The 22,500-nt window shown below is 38.4% G+C and overlaps 1 protein-coding gene and 2 long non-coding RNA genes across 5 annotated transcripts in view; 1 reads left to right on the top strand and 2 right to left on the bottom strand.

Annotated features, from left to right (window-relative positions):
* The window catches only part of LOC146474737 (uncharacterized), a 52,412-nt gene that overhangs the window by 25,754 nt on the left and 4,158 nt on the right, over positions 1-22,500 (bottom strand). The window contains exons 3-13 of the mRNA XM_085116460.1: positions 21,733-21,836; positions 20,882-21,076; positions 20,361-20,553; positions 18,164-18,471; positions 17,353-17,590; positions 4,436-4,459; positions 3,522-3,825; positions 1,775-2,125; positions 1,540-1,566; positions 993-1,182; positions 111-332 (exon numbers count right to left, since the gene is read on the bottom strand). Of these exons, the coding sequence (XP_084972586.1) occupies positions 111-332; positions 993-1,182; positions 1,540-1,566; positions 1,775-2,125; positions 3,522-3,825; positions 4,436-4,459; positions 17,353-17,590; positions 18,164-18,471; positions 20,361-20,553; positions 20,882-21,076; positions 21,733-21,836 (2,156 nt within the window). The remainder of the gene's footprint in view (positions 1-110; positions 333-992; positions 1,183-1,539; positions 1,567-1,774; positions 2,126-3,521; positions 3,826-4,435; positions 4,460-17,352; positions 17,591-18,163; positions 18,472-20,360; positions 20,554-20,881; positions 21,077-21,732; positions 21,837-22,500) is intronic.
* Positions 6,720-8,184, top strand: LOC146474739 (uncharacterized). The gene is made up of 2 exons (XR_014866057.1): positions 6,720-7,728; positions 8,044-8,184. It is a non-coding gene; the product is annotated as an uncharacterized LOC146474739 (long non-coding RNA).
* On the bottom strand, positions 10,111-15,763 carry LOC146474738 (uncharacterized). Of its 3 annotated transcripts, none has more exons than XR_014866059.1 (3): positions 15,415-15,763; positions 12,220-15,200; positions 10,111-10,125 (listed from the first exon to the last, which is right to left on the bottom strand). It is a non-coding gene; the product is annotated as an uncharacterized LOC146474738 (long non-coding RNA). The 3 variants fall into 3 exon arrangements; XR_014866060.1 differs by lacking the exon at positions 10,111-10,125 and adding an exon at positions 10,496-12,087 and having other exon boundaries at positions 15,011-15,200; XR_014866058.1 differs by lacking the exon at positions 10,111-10,125 and having other exon boundaries at positions 10,496-15,200.

Below are 22,500 nucleotides of genomic sequence, written 5' to 3'. Positions count from 1 at the left end.
GGGATGATTATAGCCCGCTAGGTGCTAGGCAACCCTTTGGCTATCTATCCTCTCATATCCAACTCCCGTTCATGGAATAATTGTTAAATGGGCAGATCAGATGTTTTTACCTTTTGTTGACTGGCACTCTCCTGTTCAGATGTAATATCGATTTCAGTTGTTAAACTGTATGATTCTCGACGTCCGCATCTAAAGCGACAGGCTTTGAAGAACCGAAGCAATAGCATAGCAAACTTGAAAAACAAGTTCCAAGGCACCGGAATTGGATCGTATTTGCTGTAAGTTCTTATCATAATAGCTTTTCTCAGTGACCACTCTCTCAGGGAATTGTTCTTTAAAAGATAAAACATACCAGCAGTGTTGTCATTATTATTATTATTATTATTATTATTATTATTATTATTATTATTATTATTATTATTATTATTATTATTATTATTTTGTTTTTTTTTTGTTTTGTTTTGTTTTTTTTTTTTTTTTGGTAAGAAGAAGATCATGTATTTTAGAACAATTTCAGATAAATAATTATGTCGCCATCAGCTTATCAGTTCAGGTCAGGTCTGTTTCGTTGTAAGGGCTTGGACTGCACCACAAGTTTCCTTTAAAGTTAATTTCAGTGGTTTAACGCCTTATTTCTTACATGTATGTTGGAATCGCGATAGTTACGTTCGGGGGCTCGGCACCGTCACAAATGCAGGCGGGATTCTCAAAGTGCAAAGTAAGGGTGAACCCTGAGCGCATATCGATAATTAACGCTTAGCCCATTCTCAATGCAACGTTTTGGCCAAAGGACACCAGCTTGGTAACAATCACGTTGTTTTAAAAAAACTCTCTGAGTTTTGTTTTTTTTTTTTTTTTGTTTTTGTTTTTTTTTGGGGGGGGGGGGGGGTAAACGACAGCTGTGGGTGGGATAAGATAATTCATTGAGTTGACAGGACCATAGCTATTTTTGTAACACGTTGCATTGGCTGGTAGATTTTAATTTATAATACCTCTACTCGCTCGTAGGTGCTTGAAAGCACTGCAATCATCATATTGACCAGTAGGATCAGCGCTGATAGAATGAATACAGCGTACATTATTTCTGCAATGTAGTCCGATGGAGATTCGCCGGTGGAAAAAGGCTCCAAATCTGGCATACCAAGAATTGTCCAAGTTAAGTGCTGGACAATTTTAATCCAACTAAAAATGCAGAAAGAAAAAAGAAAAACAAGTGGAGGTTTTTTTTTTGGTAGAATACCACCACAATAACAAAAGAATATTTGTCGCGATAGACAAATTCTCGATTTTCAATACCCCAGAAAATGGCGTCACGTAAAACAAATGACGGCAAAGGTCAAATATTCGTGTGCATTTTCCTGGTCAGAATTTAAGGAAAAGGTAATCGTAAATAATTTTTCTCCCACCTAACAAGTTGTCCAAACAACAATCGAGTGTGTTGAAAGTTAAAAGTAAAATAAGGTGTTGTAGTGCAGCCATTATTTCTGGTTAATAATGCAATGACAAAAACATGGAACTTAAACAAATAGAACGCCTTACCAAGAGAAACCACTTCCGCTACAAATCCTTGAAAGAAAAAAAAACAGCAACAATTATAACGTATTTATGAAATTGGTGGTTTCTTTTAGCTAAAAAGAATTAAGCAATTAAGACAGTGGACATTTTTTAGGCATAGCAGCTCAGGATCACTAAGAGGTAGATGGATGGACGGAGGAAAGATGGCTAGATAGATTTATAATTATCTAAGGAAAGGCTTACAGAAAATAAAACGAACCCTTTTGCTCCTTCGTCGCCACCAGCAAACGAATTTTCAGCAAGTAACACTTTTGCCATTGCCAAGGAGAATCCTAATATCGCCACAACAAATTGGACAAATATTACCGCCACGTCTTCAACAATGCGGACAAGCGCTATATGGGTAGTGCCAGTCTCCTTGCTTGCTTCCAGAAGATTACCGAACACCCTCAAAGTCAAGATGCCGGCGTTGAGGGCATAGAGATATTGGGCAATCACCAGCAAACGATTGCCAATCACGGTGGCATAGATTGCCCAAGTGACCATGCGTAGTATAAAGGTGACAAGGTAGACAATCAGATTGACCAAGTCCAGCAGATTCCAACGATCGCTGTCATAACAAAACAAAACATAGAATCGTTTCATTTCTCCATCATGGCAATGTCACCTACATGAAATGTTACTTTAAATGGCCAAAAACATATTTGTATCAATGGAATGTTTCATTATACAAAAGCTGATTATAGTTTGTTCTTCTCAGGAGAAATAACTTATTATTTTCTACTCGGTGTTTCTTGTCAGAGAAAATGTAATTTGTGATAATCCTAAATTAGCATAAATTACTATTCAGAGGACTGGAGACGGGTGCTAGGCGCGGAGAGAGTTATGGGATTGTAGTTTGTTATTTGCGGCCGTTAGGAGAGTGAGGCATTCTACGGCCAGCCTTTGTCGCGTTTAGTTCTAAGGTTTCGTTTTCGTTTAATTTTTTTAATATTTCCATGTGGAAACCAGGCTTTACTCTTGTATGTAGTCATATTCTTTCTTAAGTACCTGTTACCTATCAGTATGCATACCATGTTTTACATAGGATACCCTGAAACCCCGAGGGTGGCACCACTTCTTTGGTCGGGGGTGCACGTTCCCCGTTTTTTCCACCCGCTGGTTTTTAGGGTTTTTCGTGTCAGGCTTTGGAGCACTTAGTTATTCTTAACTGTAATCGACTTTGTAAGTATATTAAAGCTAACTAAATGGCTCGGTGGCTTGGCTGGCCAACGCGCCCATATATCATCACTTTGTGTGCCCGGTTGAGCAGTGGAGGCAAAATAGTTAAATTAAAATGTTTCAATCGTTTTGACCAAAACACAGAGAAATCTCCGAGACAGTGCCCCTTCAAGTCTAGTCTTTATGTTATCGCCAAAGATTTCGCTCGATCGCTGAAAAAGGTGCGCAGTGATCAGTCAGGTAATAAACATATACGATTTCAACTACACTACACAGCAGACAATACACAATCCACTAGGTTTCGTTTGCTGAACCTTGTTTTCAGTCTGAATGTTTCAGTATTTGAGGGCGCCCTCCAGTTTAGTTTTGGCGTGAAAATTTTTACTCTTTCACGACTGGAAAACACCAGCTAAATCTTAAATCACGAGGTTTCTCTATAATTGTTAAAACCTCTTCTCAGTTTATCGTACGATAACATTATTCTACTTGACTTACTTGAAAGTAACCATGATAGCGTGCGATATCAGGTCAGTGACTTGATATCGTAGGATATCAGGACAGTAGACTTGGCTTCTGATTGGCTAATTGCAAATTTGAATACGGTAAAAGACGAAATAAAGTTCTGTTTCTAGCATAAACTTGGAATATGAAAAAAATTAAGGTTAATTCCTTTGAAACAAACGCGCACTGGGCAAGGTGTCTCTGTGGAAAAGGGGAGCTAAAATCGTTACTCTTAGTGGTCAGAATGCGGTCTGAGGCGTCTTATTTACTGGAGATGAACTCACCTCAGGTAAGCAGTTAGCATTCGCGATACTATCGACTTTATCGACTTGGACCTGAAATTTTCTCCTGTCGTTGATCCGTCCTCCGCGTCAGATGACGTCTCTTTCGGCCAATTTTTGAGACACTGATCGAACTCTACAACAAAGCGGCCAATAAAGAAGACAAGAATGGCTACTTCCGTCACAGAAAATTTGACGACTGATTGCGATAGGCAAATGATGAAATGAAGGCCCAACAAAAGGAAATAACTTAGCGTGTCCCTTGCAAATATGAAGTATGGTGTGGTGAAGTAATCAAGGTAAAGGTCTGTAAAGTAATTAAAATAAAAATGTGGTTGACAAATTTTACCTCGGCAAATGGCATTAAATAAAAATAAACAAAAAAAGCCATAAATGCTTATTAAGCCGACGCACTCTTCTCCGCTTAGATGTTTTAGCGAGATAGAGCTACTTGAACAGTTTGGGGTCATGGTCTATGAACCTGATGTCGACTTATAAAACTTCGAGTAAGGAGCAATTTTTTCTTTTGCTGAAAACATTTTTCACAGGAATGTAAGTGCCTGATCAAGCTCAGTATATCAAGATAACATGAACCCGATGTCGACTTATAAACCTTCGAGTTAGATGCATTTTTTTTTTCTTTGTGTAGAAAAACTTGTCTGGAGACCTTTTTTGACCAAAGTGACAGAGTTATTAAACCACTCAAAATTTGCAAATTTGCATAAAGCAAGCGAAGTGAAACTTTTCAACATAATATATTAGGATGCATCCACAGTCAAAATACTCCAAGTAAGCTTATTGACGTAAAGATTTAAAAGAATAATCCAAGACGTTTTTCCAAGTTTTATGAAACACGAATATGGTCATTTAACACTGAACAAGGAATGAATAAATAATGCAAAAGAAACCTAACTTACCGTAAAGACTGGCGCCATAAACCTCTGAAACAAGAGAAACACAACAACTGAACATTACTCGTTTGCTGTGGCTTTGACTTTGATCCAATAAACCAACTAAACCAACTAGAATGTATTACTACTTTCATTCTTAGACAAAATTGAAAAATAAGGATTTTCTCTCGAAGAGAAACGATTATTTGTTATCTTCTGACCGAACAGACTCTCTACACTTTTCGTTAAGACCTTTGCATTTTCTACGACGCACTACAAGATATGGTTAATAGTCTATTTTCATCATGGCGTCATTTACTACAACTGCCAGAATCCTTCAGTTTGTTGTTTTCTCTTGCAATAATAAGAAGAATGGGGGAGCCACTTTTCCTCTCTTGCATGTAGTAGCTGAATTGCGGAGGAACCAGAGGGTGAGATCGGACGTCAGCATACAGAAGGCGCCTCTGGCTGACGCCTCAGTCCACATATGATCTCACCCCACCCACCGAGACCAATGACGGCTCTAATCAGATAGACCTTGACACTGGGAACTCCACGCCCTACTCTTTTCGAACAGTGCCAAGGATTCTTTAACGTCCCACAGATTATTGTTAGCAACAAGTGTTGTGAGACGGGACCTACGGTTTATCTTCCTTATCCGAGAAGACTAAAACGTCTAACCATTAGCAGATGTCATTACAAAGGCAGCAGTTTCTCCTCAGTTATTTAAAGACCCTGAATGTTGATCCGGCTGGGGTTTGAACTCACGACCTCCCGCACGGTAGTCTGGTATTCTGCCAACTGAGCTAACCGGTCGGCGATTTAGGGATAGTTTTATCTAAACCTCACTGGGGTTACAAAATTTAAATAAGAAAGGGAAAACGAAGAGGATTTCTGGTAGTTGTAGTGAATAACGTCATCGTGAAAATCGCCTGGCCGGGTTATGGCGATGCTGTGACACCTGCGATGTCTTTCAACATGACGCCCAAGATTCTTGGATGGAATTTGTGCTGGAATTTTTCGCCAACGTGTTGACTTGTAAAATTTGACAGAAAACAAATGTGCAAAACACTGTTGTACAAACGTCGCCGGAGGTCGTATTCTTCGTAGCCTTAGCAATCGCATCTCACCAGTCTATGCCGAAATTTGTGTAAGGGATAAGTAGAGCTACTGAAAGTGACAATCGCTCCCTTCTTCCCCCACTCGATGCGACAGAGGGCTAATTGAAAAAAAAATTAATAAAAAATAAGGAGTCAAGGCCTTTCTGAAAAAATAAGGCCCGACTAACCGCGACTGAGCTCTTCAATGAGAAGGGTGATCCTCGATAACAAGCAGGGCTGAGTTTTTCGAAGCATGGTTAGCGCTAACCATTGGTTAAGAGGTGTTAAAACCTATAGGTTGTTATGGTATTTAACCCGGATAGGCGCTAACCATGCTTCGAACAACTGGGCCCAGATTGTTTTCACCTTTCTTGCATTCCATTTATCTGTGGTAATATGTCTTAATAGGGTCCAATGCGTTCCGTGACCATTTGAGTGATTCGACAAGCGGTTACACGACCGCGTAGCACACAGCAGGGGCCGTCAGATTTGACTACGAGTACGAGATTGAGTACGAGTAGCACCTTTCAAAACTAGTTTGCGAGGTTTAAACAACCCCTTGTCACACCTATCTTGTTTCTAGGATCTCCTAATCTGCTGGTAAACAATGGGAAGGAGCGGGAGTTCTGGGGATGTGACTGGCTTGAAATTTAAAAGTCGTACTCAAACTCAATCGTGTACTCGTACTCTTATCTGAAAGGTCGCTGGGATGTGTCACACGGCAACATATACTCAGATAAATTTTAAGGCGTCTCGAAATGGTTTCACGCTGTTATAGTATAATTATGTGAGATGGTGAAAGCACAGGGCGCCTACACAAACTGTGTGACCGTTTGTATTTTGAATTTATAGAGTAAATGTATGGGAATGTCGAAAATCCTCGTATTATCGTACTAGATTGCGATAAATATATGCATTTAACACCAAAGTAAACGTATTTTTACCTTAAATGTTGTGTGTTGTCGTTCTTGAGAGAGAAATAGTAGAGTCTCTCTACTATTACACTCGAGTGAACTTCCAACGCCGAACCCTTTAAATCACTAAAATCGCCGTCTTCAACCTCAAGAACGACAACACACAACATTTAAGGTAATATATATATTTAGCCAAGCCTAAAAGCGGAGCTCCAATTTTTTTTGATAGCATTTATAGAAATCTGCTTATCGTATGGACGTAGTTCCTCATCCTTTCTAAAGTTACTATATATTTTTAGTGCATATGTAGCAAACTCCCCATCAACAATGTAATACCAGGAGCCCATGATCATCGGCTCCTGGTAATATAGAGAGCACAATTATTTAAGGCTGATTTTTTGTAACAGAGGGCATTTTTTCTTAATTTTCCTTTCACCGAGCAAGGGTTGGTGATTGGTTGATCTTTGCGCTTGTACCCCAATCTCGTCCACAGAGCCCACGCGCGTTTTTGAATGGGAATGAAATTCTTAGGAAAATCCATAATCCTTAAATAACAAGGATTGGAACCAGGTTTGTGGGCTCGCGAGAATTGGCACCCCCACCAAACCATGTTTTCGCGAAAAGCGCTGGGCTCTGAAATCTGGTTTGCAGTCCTTGTTATCTATAGTCTCCTTCGCAGCCGTTGTAAGGGTCGTCACGCAACGCTCCTCCCCACGGAGCGTAGCGTGACGACACTAATAACGGCTGCGAAGGAGACTATGTTATCTAAGGTCTTCCGATTCCTGATCCTGGACTCCTAGTACCCAGATTCTTCATTTAAAAAATGGCGGCAATCATGTTCTCAGAGCCCGCATTACCCTTATCCAGCGGAACGGGCGCTGGATAAGGTAGGTACTTCATATATGGTAATTATTTGAGGACATAATAATTACCATATATGAAGTACCTACCCTGGATAAGGGTATCGTACGAGCGAAGAGGCGATTTACTGTAGTTGTCTTTGCTAGTCTTTGCTTCTAGAGATTTGGATAAAACAGGATAAAAGTAGCAGTGTTCAGACATCTTCCTGTATTAGGATGGTGGATAAAAAAAAAGGATTAATTTCTGCATAAGTTTTCAGGTTTGGAAGCATCGAATTTTTCCTACGCCTCATCTTATTTTCCTGCACGACTGTGTGGAAATGTTCCGTTTTGACAGCAGATTTGAAGGAAAACTTTTAGTGTGATAAGCTTAAATGTCAAAAGTAGAAGGGGTTTTGCTGTGTCGGTGGAAGGCGAAAGGTCCGACAGCTCCGTCAATCAAGGAGGTAAGATAACTTCAAATCTTTATGTATGCATACACACCTTTAAACTGTTTGTAGTGTTGTTTTTTTTCTGACGAGGGAGCAATTTTCTAAAAGAAATCTTTAATCAAGATAATATTAAAATTGCAAGCTAATACGGACAATAGTAGGCCAGTGTTGTTATATGAATTCGTGTGGTCTACTAATACTAGGAGATCGTTCCAAACTGGTACACCGTGGAGCAATTGAAAAACGAGTCATTATAAGTTATAGGGATTTACAAAATATTTAAAATTTCATCTTTTTCTAGTCAAATTGAATGATTTTTTTTATGTTTAGGTTCTGTTTGAGGGAGATGCGCATTGGAGATGTTTGAATACAGGAGAAATATTTCAAGTCAAATTAGCTTTGTGCCATTTTTATATTTTCTTATTGCACGGTTGTAGCTCATTAATTCAATAAATTAGATTGAAAAGCTCATTTTTAAAAATTTCTGTTATTCCCAGGTTGATAGCTATTCTTGTGTGCTTATTTTGGTTTTTGTATAAACTCAAACTAAATGGTCAGTTCCATGCAACTGATATTAATTTACAAGAGAGTCAAGATGTCTTTCTTGCTCTTAACTTACAGCGGTTACCAATAACACGCGACCTACGGCCTTCAAAAGAGTCGGATAAAGTTGCGTTTTGGTGGACGTCAATCAAAGAAAAGCCGTTGAAATTATTTTGAATTTTCACAAGATTCCAAGGTAACCCTGCAAGAAACTAAGAATTTTACCTCGCTAAGAGAAGGTAAACTTTATTCAGTTAAATTCAATCTCCAGCCAGATCAAGCGCAAATAAAAGGTATTTTTGAATTAAAAATTTCGATTTTCACTGCACGTGATAATTTGCTCACTTGCACGCATCGCTGATTTCAATTGTCAGGCGTAGCAATTTCAAATGTTTCGTAAAAAAAATACGGCTTCGTCCAAACAATGCGCATTTTTTAGATAACCTGTCTTGGAAATTAACTTTCATAAAGTTTACCATCCGTCAGCGGATAAAACTGTCAATTTCTTCGTTCTGTTGCCTTGAAATGTTCTCAGAATTTAAAACAATTTCAACGGCTTTTCTTTGATTGACGTCCACCAAAACGCAACTTTAGCGGAGTCTTTTGAAGGCGTCAGGTCGCGTGTTATTGGTAATCGCTGTAATCTAAGAATGCTGTATAATTTTTGCCATTTGTTTCAGTAGGGATAGGAAAACAGGAACCTTTCATAACTTCCTGTCAATCACATTAGTTCCATTGTTTTGAGAGTGCAAAGTGATACCGTTTTGTTCAGAGAAACCACAGCAGTAATTGCCTGCCTGTTATTCTTGATATTGTAAAGTCAAAACAACAATTACTTGTGAATTCCTTTTGCTACTTTGTATATATGGAAACTAGTAATAATCAAAAGTGGATCAGAGAGTGCGTTTGATAACCTTGATCCTAGCGTAGGTTCTCTCCTTTGCCAATTTGGTGATGATGTCATCTGCCCCTGCAAAATCTACAGGGGTTGCCAGATATACACATGTATGTCCCAATATCCTTTCATTCATGGCAATCAACTTTGGTTCTCCCACACAATCTCAACTCCAATCTGTGTAAGGAGTGTGTTCTTTCTATGTTGAATGCAATAAATGTCGTAAGTCTAATTATTCAAGGGAAAAATTTTTTTTTCAGTCCCTAGTCATTTGTACCTGGTTTTAAATTAAGTTAGTAAATTGTTTGACATAGAATCAAATAACAATTGTGTATAAATCCTCTACTGTCGCTGTCAAAATCTTTACCAAAAAAAAATCCATCAGGCAGTTATGGGAGCCGGTTATCCCCAGCAGTTTTTCTACACTTTGCTACACGAGAGTTAACTTGGAGTAAAGTTGGAAATAACACAACAATTAAGGGATAATGAAATTTTGTGTTGTGCAGTACTGACTATACAACTGAGAAATCAGGGAATTATCCTTGGAGTGTAAATTTCTGTGTGGGAAGGAAACCACTTAAATTTTGCATTACCCTAGTAAGGAGATTAAGGACCGTGCCTACTATTGTTACTGCGCATACGTTCTGCGCATCTCGAGATTCCTATGGGTGGTGCCTACTAATACAGGAATATTTTTGCGCGGTTTAAAACCCATGATACGGAGAAAGCAGAACTTGACAAATGCTTTTGGTATCTCATAAGAAAATTGGGGGTAACCATGTATTTTTCAGAAATAATTAAGCGTCAATTTAGGAAAAAATCCCATACATTGCTTTATATTTTGGCGCTTTTTAGAGATATTATTGCTTAGTTATCTCTGAAAAATGCATGGTTACCCCCAATTTTCTGTTTAGATTCCAATAGCCCTTGCTAACATCTGCTTTTCCCGCACAGTTATAAACCAAACAAAAATACTTCGGTATTAGTAGGCACCGTCCTTAATTTTGGTCCATCAGTGATAAAAAAATCCTGGGGTCATAGGTTTTAGTCCATCAAAGAGTTTTTCTTTACCTTTCATGGACCACAATTCCTTACTGAGGTAACACTGAACAGAAAACTAAGCGGTTTCGTTCCACCACAAAAATTTACACCGCAGATTTTATTCTCTGGTTTCTCAATTAAGGAGCAGGCCTTGTTCCAACCCATTAACCTTTTGTCCTTACAAGCAAAATCCCAATTTAAGAAGTCATTAGACCGCTAAACACTTCACTCCTGCAGACTCATCACTCCAGTTTATGGATAGCACCTCATCTGAGAAGTCCCATTCATTTTTACGCAGCAAAATACCTACCATGTATCATAACATTAATTTTAATAAGCATTCTCTAAAAAATATTCCTTACTTTAATTTTCATCATCCTGGTTTTCCGAGAGAAAAAAATAGAAGGAACAAGAGTGCCTAAAGAGAGTTGAGTGCATGTACAGCAATAGTACTCTTCTGAATTCACAAAATGATGTACAACATATACTTTGCTTGAAATATAATTTGCAAATTAAAAGCATTATATCACTTTATTCTCCAAAACAATAAGTGGATTAAACTATTTTCATATAAATAAAGATTTTACATAAACCCTGGACAGAATGGAAAAGGGAAATAATATTTACCTAGTGTTTTTCCTTAAATGTTACTGAAAAAGTTATACCAGACTATGTGATAAGGTGTGGAAAACTGTAGCACTGGTTACTGCATGTCACAAAACCCATGAAAATTAACAGTTATTATTGGATATTCAAAAGCAAGCAAAAGAAAACAATTTACTTGGTATATTAACATTTTTATAATAATGTTATGTGACAATCACTTCAGTGGAAGTACTCTACCAATTTTTTTTAACTTCCTAGTGAAAATGAATTTTGTTCAAAAAATAGGAGGCAAAAAACTGACTGAAGCAAATCCAAGAGAATTTTAACAACTATTTGTTCTTGAAGAATTGGGAGTGCTGAAAAACATTGAGAGTTCAAATAACTAAGATTGCTCTGTAAAAATAAATAACTGTACATAATTCATTACCCACTACCAAGTTTTAAATTTTTTTTCAATTAAAAGAGATGGCTGATAAGAAGTTTGACCTTGTATCTGTTAAATCACAGTCTTCAAAAGAAGCCAGGGTCTGGTTGCATTAAACATGGCCTGAATATCAGTCATCTCCTCTCTAGATGATTGGTGAGAGATGGGAAACAGCTGATATTCAGGCTTTGTAAAAAAATATATATATTTAACCAAAGGTAAGGTGAGATTTTGTCTTGCAGACAGTGCAACAAACTCAACCGGGGCCACCGATAAAACCGACACTTTGAAATTTAAAGACATGTTCTCGTTTTTGATTGGTTTACCAACTACCAAAGCCAGACTCCTTTGTTGTAAACGTGACCTATGATTGGCTGATCAATGTTGGGTGGCCCCAGTTGAGTTCGTTGCATCGTAAAGTATACAGGGAATGCCCCTTGTTCAGCATATTTCTGTAGCCTCCATCAATTGAATAGTTATAATATAAGAATGATTGAGTGACAGTGCTAACTGTTGCTTAACGTGCAGCTATTGTAGGCCCAGACATCCAGTGGCCAATCTCTGTTGTACACAACATGCTAGAGCAATAGCCCTGCCTGGCCAACTAATTAAAATCTTTACTGCTGAAGAAAAATTTTATATGCTCAGCGAGTGCCCATTCAATTTGGTTCCTGCCATCACATCAACATTTATCAAAAGGTAAACAATTTAATGCACAACTGGATCTATCCCTTGATGGGAAAAGTGCACAAAAACTTTCACACAAGAATGGATGATTTACAAGTTTATGAACTGCCTCAACAAGAACGTCCATTAACAAAGTGATTCATGAGCCAAACTGTGTTTTCATCACATCTGTCATGATCTGTGATGGTAAATAAAAAGCTTACATCAATTTATTTTTTGCTACAGCTAAAACACAAGATCTTAACCTACCAGTAAAGGTTACACCCTCTGTGCATGGCTTTTGTGCCCAGGCAGTGGCAAATCTTAAAACACTCCTAAGTGGCTATAATTATTATTTTGCAACAATTTGTGGCTAGAGTTATACATGGAAATTGTCAAGGTTAAGAAAGAGCAGCAGTGTGCTTCATGTGAAAATGGCTGGCTGGCTCCATAATGGGCAGAATTCCATGCCCTTTCCTGGATAAAGAGAAGTTAAGGTACAAATTAAAATGTCTTTGAATCTCCGGCTACTTCTTTAGATGGAACAGCATGACCAGTACTGTTGATGACTTTATGCCTAATTCCTTCAATGAAGGAAAGCTGAACAGAGCGACAGAAATTGCAGACTTTTCTTCTACTATAGTTTGTGGTTTTGGTGGTTTCTGAGGAGCTAGTGAAAATATACCTATAGTGCATTCAAAACATCTCCATTTTTCCAAAGATTTGCAAAGTCAAGCAACCATTGAGAAGCGATGAAACAGAGAATGAGGATAACAATTGGGAAGAATTACTACTATCTGGAGGGTTAAAATCTCTTTTTTTTTTTTAACTCAACACTCTCTTGAAAAAACACTCCCTTCCATACAAGAAAAAAATTGAAAAATGAAAAGGATTGTGCTAATAACCAGTCATCTACAAGAAGCAAAGGGGACAGACATTAGCGACAATGAAAGTCCCAGGCCAGCGTCAAACCCACATCTGATCATGATAAAAAAGGTGGAGAGCTGACGACACTGTTGTTGTGGGTGAAACATGGTGCAGTGAAATTGAGGGGATACTGAGTGAGAATGATGATAGTGAGTGTGAATACCATTGCCGGCAAATAAAAAGTGCAGCACTAGAAGTGGACACACTGCAGTCAATAATTGTTGGTAAATCGCTTAACCCTAAATAGTATAGAAAAGTACTTAGAATATTGTTAGTTGTTAACTGGAAGGGGTATTTTGCAGAATGCTGAACGCCGAATGTTGCATTTTACGCCACCTATAACAGTTTAGCAGTAAGGTTACCGTATACCTTTAGGGGTCTTTCGCGTCGAAGCAATGTAGCATGTCCGGTTTAAACTGTAGATGTAAACCCCTATATCAAATTAAAGCTTATAGAGCTGGCTTAATCAAACTATATCAAGAATTTTGAAATTAAATGAATTGTCGAATTTTTTACCACCTCTAAATGTGAGCATCCGAATCACCTTTTAAACGGCTACAAGTCAAGTGAATTTTGTTTTTCGCTAATTTAATTTGCTCCTCAGTTTCCGGTACACCCAAAGCGCAAAAAAAACATGTCTGCGTTCTGTGATATTGAATTGCAGTGAAAAGTTACAGAACATTTTCGAAATACCATTAAAGAAATGTGAAGTGTTCGTATAAAAATCACTTGGAGAAAAAATATTTCAAAAGAAAAAATTGGCGACACGTCTTTGTTCCTGATATGTTAAACTAGCTACTGTCCAAAATTGAAGATAAACAAACAAATTCCATTTGAGTTTTAGCAAGTGCCCCCTTCAAGTGAAAAAATTGATTCAAGAAAACAGCGCTAAAAATTCGACAATTCATTTTATTTCAAAATTCTTGGTATAGTTTAATAAGCCGGCTCTATATAAGCTAATTTGATGTGGGGGTTAGGTATCCACAGTTTAAACCGGACGCTCTACATCGCTTGGACGCAAGACACCTATTAAGCAACAAACAAAGTTATGAAGGTCTAAGCACATTTCTTTTCTGTTTAGGGCTAACACTGATTATACAGACAGTTAGCTTTAATTTGTTGTTATGGCAGCCATTGCATTAAAGGACTTCTATAGATTCAACATTTGGTGTTCTGCAAAATACCCCTGCCGCTTGAAAATTAAACCTTAATTCTACTCGGCCTCATGCAAATAAAAATACTATCGGCTAGACAATAAGGTACATTAAGGTGTACATGTAGTAAGTAAGGTGTCCTCTTGAAACCCGAGAACCCATTTCAGCAGAACTGACATTCTTAAAGCTACATGGATGTGAGTGGGGGGTACAAAAAAATATCAAAATATTATGTACACTGTACAGGAAAATATTCAGGACGGGATTGGCTATTTATCGAGTTTTGATAGTTTTCTTCACGCTCAAAGTATTATTTTGTTGTTATCATTCTTTTTAGTTTTAAAGATGATTGAGGCGAACTGTCACTGTCTTAGGCAAATTTTGTTGATCAACCATAAACCTCAGAGAAAAAGGCTACACTAACCATGAAACAGACTTAAAATATACATGTAACCTGGAGTAATAAATGAAAAAAAAAACTGGGATAATTCACAACAATCAGAACAGAGATAAACTAAATGACGATCTTCAAAAATTTGCACAAACAAGCGAACAAATTTTGCGTACGCTTGATGTTATGATGAAAATGAGGTCACACTAATGACTAATTTTACATTCGCTTTTAACGTTCTTTGAAAAGGCATATCCTATCCTTTAAAGTATTTGTGTTTGTTCTCTGTGAAGATTGTCAGAAATAAATGCAAAAATTAGAAATATATGCGAGAAAAACTTGTCAGTAGTTTATGCTAGCTATATAACGACAACAAAGTGTTTAACGAGACGTTTGTTTCACTGACTATTTTACTAGTGAGAATCAAATTTTCTTACATGAAGCAAAAAGGAATGAGATTAGAAAATAAAACTCCAGGGGAAATAACGAACATGGACCGAAAAATGAGCTCAAGAGACTTTTCTGAAGTTAGCAGTAGCTTAAGTTAAACATGTTGCAGTGTGAACACTGCCAAAAAATAACTTGCAAAAGTCGACAGCAAAGTTTTGTCAACAAAATCACATATAACACTTAAGCTTAAATATACTCGCCTCTTTGGAAATAACCAGTCCTTTTATTCCATTGCTGTTTTTTTCGTTCGTTTTACAACGTTAACTGAGCAAAAAGTTTCACTTCAAGAGGAAAAATCCAACGTTTCTTCGAGGATCAGATCCGCTGTTTATAATGTGCCGCCTCTAGAACAGTCCTTTTTCGCCGCTATTCGCCTTGCTCTTTTTCCCGCTGTTGGAAAGCAAAATTGGACCAGATTAGCAAATAAAACGCCAAGGGATCGAAAAAATGAACATGAACCGAAAAAAAAAATGAGCTAAAAGGAAAACTCTGAAGTTAGCAGTATTAACTGCGTGTCAACACAGCAAGAAATCAATTTATTGCAAAACAGCCGCAAATGAGCAAAGTTTTGTCTACAAAATCACATGAATATACATGTACTTGCCTCTTCTGAGAATAGCCAGTCCTTTTATTCCATTGCTGATTTTTTCGTTCGTTTTACAGCGTTAAGTGAGCGAAACGTTTCACTTCAAGAATGAAGAGGAAAAATCCAACTTCTCGTCGCGCGGGATCGGAGTAAAATGATTCACTTCACGATCGGCGACGCTAAAAGCAGGAACGGTGGAACGGCGGAACGGCGGAATGGTGGAAAATCACTACAAATCCTAAAGCATAGAACGGCGGAAATCACCCCAAATAAACTGTAACCTTGACCCTAACCCTTACCCGTTCCGTGTTCTTGGATTTGGGGTGATTTTCTGCCTTTCCACCGTTCCGGTTTTTAGGGTTGCCCCTTCAAGACTTACGGCGCCTGCTGTTTATGATCAATGCCCCTTCATGTAAATTCCCGCCGCGCGTAGTCTTACTCTTTCTCCCGCTGTTGAAAGGTAAAATTTGGAGGAGATCGGATGAGATTTAAAAATAAAACTCCAAGGAAAAAATTTTAAACATGGACCGAAAAAAAAATGAGCTCAAAAGACTGCTCTTAAGTTAGCAATATTAAGCTCAAGTTTAAATTACACGGCGTGTCAACACTGCAAGAAAACAAGATCTTGCACGATACGGATAGCAATCCAGCAAAGTTTTGTCAACAAGATCACATGAATATACTCGCCTCTTCTGACAATAATCAGTCTTTTTATTCCATTGTTGATTTTTGTCGTTTGTTTTACAACGTCAAGTGGACGAAACGTTTCACTTCTAGAGGAAAAGTCCAACGTTTCGTAGCGCCGGATCGGAGTAAAATGGTTTCACTTCAAGATTCTGATGACGTGCCAGTCAATTTGTTTCCTCCACCGTTATACGTCTTGCTGTTTCTCCCGCTGTCGGACACATAAATTGACTTTGTATTTTGTCGTCTTTAAAATTATGTTTTGCTTTTCTTTTTTCTAAAACGCAGTTGGCGATGCAACTTCCCGCCGAAAAACAAGAAAAACGCGGGTTACCACACAGGTTGACTGTGGCATTTCACAGTGGCTTACATAGAGGGGCGGAAGGACGTACGGACGGACGTACGCCGGACGGACAGTGACGTCATAACCAAACCAAAATTTCTCGCGTTCACGGGTTACCAAATTCTCTTAGCTATGGGGCTCCGCTGCGCGCGCCTGCGGCGCGCGCGAGAGCTCCGCTAAAAATGCGTTTACTTTGGTGTTAAATGAGAATATTTATCGCAATCTAGTACGATAATACGAGGATTTTCGACATTCCCATACATTTTCTCTATAAATTCAAAATACAAACGGTCAGACAGTTTGTGTAGGCGCCCTGTGGTAAAAGATGACAAAAATCAGTTCTGAATTATAATTTGTGTAGGTAACCTATGGACATCCTAACAGCACTACCATCGGGCAACTCTTTAACACTAATTGTGACATCACAGCGTTTGCCATGGTAACATATCAGGTCCACAAAAAGAACCCCTAAATTTGAGATTTCGCAGATTATCTGAAAAATTAAGCTGCTGACGTACCGTTTGTATTCCGGTTTTCGAAAGCTTGCTCATTCTGCAACTTTTGTGGCAGTATGAGAAAAAGTTATCCAGTGAAACTTCTGTTTTTCGATAAACGGTGTTTTTTTTATTTATAAAAAAAATTCTATTGAATATCTTTCCTTCGAACTTGTCTATTGTAAATGATATACTGAATGTCCCAGGCGTGCAAAAAAATCAAGCGCAAAATACTCAGTTAAAGGGAAATGTTTCCTGCATGCGTTATTTCCGGTACGCGCAATTTTAAATCGCATTTCCATTTCTAGTGCGATGCACGCGCGACGTTTGATAGGAATGTTCAGCTGACACGTGTATCTTAGCTAGACGGTTCTAGGCTACAATACTCCCATTGTTGCCTCTCAAGACACAAAAATGAATCTAAAATTAACTTACCATGTACTAGTTTGTGTTTGAGCTTCGATGGAATCTCGTACACTTTAGTCGAGATCACCTTGTCGAGTTTTGCAATTCCTTTCAGGTCGTCAACAGCTGCGTTGTCTCCAATGGCAACGGGAACAATACGCACTTCTTTCTCCTCCTTAAGTTTCTTGGCATCGACTTTTAGTTTTCCGTGTCTAAACTGAGTTTGGCCGTGCAAACTTGTTGAATCGTTGGTAACTAAGAAGAGAATCTGTGGATAAATACGCAGAGAAATCATAATGAAAAACAGAGATTTCGTTGTTGTTTCGTTGTTGTTGTCTTCTTCTATATTCTTTTGCCTAACAGCACAAAAAACAAATCACCCAGGTTCTCTGTCAGGAAAATTCCTCCCGGTGCCATGTAAACGTCGTTATGACTGTTTATTTCACATTGTAATTTTTGTTTCAACCGTTTCGTTTACTTCGGAGTGAAACTAACCTCACTACTGTAGCGTACGTTATATAATTTTATATTTTTGGTTTATTTTGTAGAGGGCCCCAGAGTCATAAGTTTTATCACTGTCACGTGCTACCCACTCAAAATAAAGTCTTCTGTGTTGTATTGTATTGTACAATAAAAAGAGGTGTAAATTGGTAGCTCAAATTAATCGTTTGTCTTGCGATTGTATAGCATAGGAGTTGATTGCAACGTTTCGACCGCTATGCAAAGGTCTTCATCAGGCGAGGGTGTTGACTGGCTTTTATTACGCTCCGGAATGAAAGTTGAGGGGTCACCTTTTTATCAAACGTACATGTGTTTAATTCCACAAGTCGTCAGCACATACCCTTTTACTTGCATTTGGCTCAGAAAAGGCTTCCAAGGCTTCATGAAGGTCGTCATCCAACGTTGTCAAACGTTTACTTTGTCTTTCGATTGCTGAGATTTCCTTCACAAGCTCCTCTCCTGTTTCAAATATTTTGTCAAATCTGACGTGTTGGAGAGGCTCTCCGTGGTTGCTACTACTTACAACGCAGTAACTGACTGAGTCAATTCCGCATTTTCGAACCACCTGACCTATGCACTCTTTCATCAGATCAAATGCCCTGTCTCCATCTTCTCCAGTGGTATTAAGTATAAAGCAAAGCATGAAATCTGCAAAATTTGAAAAGAAAAAACAACATAACAAAGTTTGCCTATGTCACTCAACAAAGAATACACCATTCTCATTCATTCACCAGGTTTAAGATATACCATCACATTTGTTCATTGCGCATATGCCACACATTGGCATTCAAATCCTAGCAGTATGCAGGATGTTTGTCCCACGAACCTAGTTTAATGGCCTTATCTCCCACGAGTCTCCTGTAGCTCAGGTCTTAGGGTTAAGGTCTTAGGTCCGACTCCTTACAGGAGCACTCGGAATTCCTTTTTACAGTTTGCCTGTGTCTCTAACTGAATAATACACCATTATCATTACAAAATCTTATCCCTAAGTTCAAAATTCAAGCAAATGAGTACAACTACAAGTATTCCATTGTCCGGAAATCGAGAAGACCCCTCCCCTTGCCAACAAAGGTCACTCTAGCATTAGAAATAAACAGAATTAGATACACCGAAAGTGACAACCATGAGAGCAACAGATATGACATGCTGACTGCACGTACATAAATGAGAATGGTTGTTCCTTGAAGGGATACTCCAAAACAAGGCTGGACACCTTATGGTGCTTACACAATGTAGTATTCTTAATGGTGATAGCCCTGACGTAGACGAGAACAGAAGCTCATTTGTTAGGCAGAGAATTGAGAGAATAGAGTTCCATTTAAGCAGGGAACAGCCGTATTCGGGGCTTAGCACTGATCCACACTATTTAGGCCTAAGCACTGATTTAAAAATGGTTAGCTGTCATTTGTTGTCATTGCTCTCTGAAATAAGTAAAAAGTTACCATTTTCGTCCGTAATCGCTCTTTGGTCTGATGGAAATGATAGGAGGCATGAACCAAATGACCCGGGTTCGTGGCGTAAAGCTAAGAAGACGTAGAATACATCAGGTGGCATCGTTTGTTGCCAGTCTCAGAATATTCTAAAATTAAAAGCCATGCGGCATTTCAGAGAGATGGCCCACTTTGCAGAAACAGAAGGGAGTGCACTTGCCACAAAAAAACTTGAGAAACTCACAACGTCGAGAAAAAAGTCCTTCCTAGTTCGAAATAACTTTACTTTGAAACTTTCGAAAGCGGAGAACGGAGCAGAAAATGCCGTACCTTGGCCTATTTGATCATTGTTAAAACTGTCAGGGAGATTATCCTGAGTTGAACGAACTCACACTCAGTGCAATAGGAAGCTTTAGCAACGACGACGGCCACGGCAACGAGAACGTCAAAATTACCAAAACAATAACTCTGCTCTCTGCATTAAACTTTTTGGTACATCTCTTTTCCGTCTCTGTACGACTAGGAAGTGAAATGGGACGTTTCATGGAGGACGTAAACAAATTTAAAAAATTTAACTCCAGAAAATTTCACCTACATTTGACATTTAAATCCAGTTGGGATAATCGCGACGACGTTTAAGAAAACTCGAATTCGTTTTAATAGTGACGTCTTCACTGCCGTCGCCGTCGCCGTTGCTAAATCTCCCTATATTACGCAAAAGGATGCCGCAACTTCAGGTGTGGAAAACGCTAAAAAAAGTACCGCATGCCATTGTGGGAAGACTGGTTTAAGAAAAGGAAGGATTGGAATGGTGGAAAACGACAAGTGGAGAACGGAATATATTTTTTTTATTCGATCTTGTTCGATGCGGTTGTCAACAGCTATTTTCGCTGAAAAGGCTTGTCTCATAATAAGCCTAGTTGTGAAAACGCCGTTGTACGAGTTTATGGTAGTTGTATGCTCGGGTTTCTGGTACCCAAGTTAATTCATTTTTCTATATAATTGCAACAGGTAATCATCTTTTGAATAACAAACAGCCTGAGCTTCGTAAACTACAAGTAATCCTTTGAATTGTATCTATAACACTGCCTTAACTTAGCTTCAAACCTTGGCGTTTCTTTATCCAGATCTGGAGCTTGTCCCTGAGATATAAAATGCCGAAAACCAAAGGAAACAGAACCACTTCCAGTAAGCACCACATCTTTAACAAAGTCCTCTTCCAGACGTTTTTCTTCAAATCATAAAACTGCCCTCTCCATCGCTTGTCCAGTAAGGTGTACACGACAGGATGACACAAAAACTGCAAGAAAAGGAGAGAAAGCTATATAACGATTAGCATTGTTTTTCACGATTTGAAAATGACGACCATCTTGATTCCAGCCATCTAGGATTTTTTTTTTTTGTTTCCCCCAAAACATCAGCAACCTCGTTCCCAGAGTCTTTCCTTTTCACGTCCAACTTTATGTGGGCAGTGTTGTTTAACGCGCGGGTTGCCATATGTTAATGTCCATTTGGCCCCATCATATAAGCGCCTCTTGCCTTATCCAGATTTGAAATGAGCGCCCAGGGTGCTTATTCAACATACGGTAAATTAAGGCATACATTATGTTTAATTATTGTGTGTTTACCTTCATCTGTTTGTTTTGGATGGCTTCGTCGATGATCGTGTCGAGTGATTCGCCGAACGATTCCCTTGATGGTTTATCGGACTTCAGTGGATCTATCAAACATGTTGTAAACTCTTCCACGGAATTTGCTAATGATTTCAGCTCTTCGACATCTGGTCGTTCATCGCGTGCTACGCTTTGAAGTTTTCCGCTCACCTAAGAAAGAGATCATGTTAGACTTGTAGGAATAAAGTACCCAAAAAATAATCCAACTCAACCTCTGTTTTATTACTATTATTATTTTATTATTTTCGAGCTACATTATAAGCACAATCCTATCAATATGATCATTGGCGCGGTCTAGTTAGTTTTTAAAATGCACCTCAATTAACTGCTCAGTTTTAGCTCCTACTCTATGTGTTGCAGTCACACTAAAGTACATAGTGGAAATGGATAAATTTTGGCTGATTCGTTTCATAAATAAACTTTTCCAGATTTCTTTTTGTCGTGAAATTATTTTTAATCAGTTTTTAATCAGCCATTTCTGTTGCAATGATCAATAACTACATGTTTATTATCTTGTTCCTCCCCACCATTCGACGCTATTGTGGACCGTTTAAGGGCACTTTTACTTGAACATAGGCGACGTGTTTAACACTGCAATTTTAGCGATGATTGCACTAAATGAAAATCACTAATCGGAGTCATCATTGGTCTCGTTGCAACAAATCCGTCCGCGAAATCGGCGAGCAATCTTCTACGGAAGATTTTGAAAATGCATTTCTCAAATCCGCCTTCTCTCTGTGTTCGACCGAAAAATCGCACGGTTTCTGATTAGTTAACTTTTCGAGCCAGGTATTTTTGTTACAAACCTTGAATGCGGTGAACAAAACATTTTTGCTTCTCCCAAGAGTGTGTGGAGAGACAGCTTCATTTATATCATCGAAGTCATCAGACACCAACTTCTTCAACAGGGCTACCAGTCAGAAAACAACAAAACAAATCAAGCTGAATTTTACAATATTTCAAAGGAGCTGATCATTTAAAACTGCTATTGGCTGACAACTGCCGAATTAAACTATCACACGTACACAGTTTGGTATCTGGCAGTCTTTATAAACAATATTGCGTAAAAAAAAATACTGCATGATTCAAATAGAAAACAACTTTACAATAAACCTTATCAAACTATTAGAAAATATTTAAGAACAACAAAACAAAACAAGACTGCCTGAGGGTGGGAGATTGAAAAATTTTACTGCTTTACTGTAGACCACTCAAACAAATGATGGTCTTGAGTAAAGCTATTGTTCCAACTTGCTATGCCGCGACTATAATGCGAAATAATAAAATTGTCACTAGCCTTGAATACAAATAAATCAATAAAAGCTGTATTTATTCATAAGGGACACTAAGTCAGCTTATGCTGTTCTCCTTACAGGGCGTCATAGCATTTACAAATTATACTGAATTCAAAAATTTATTGATAATCCATAAGCCCATTGACCTATCAAATGGTCGACAAAACATCACGTGCAGTGGTTTTAAAACCCGATAAAACCTCCTCCTTATTAGTATGCGGTGTTTAATGTTTTTTCTCGTATGCTAATTTCCAACGTTCACAAAGCATAATTGTTATG

This window comes from Pavona decussata, unplaced genomic scaffold, assembly GCF_977016875.1.
Source record: "Pavona decussata unplaced genomic scaffold, jaPavDecu1.1 SCAFFOLD_87, whole genome shotgun sequence".
NCBI lineage: Eukaryota > Metazoa > Cnidaria > Anthozoa > Scleractinia > Agariciidae > Pavona > Pavona decussata.
This window is presented reverse-complemented; position numbering and strand designations above follow the sequence as displayed.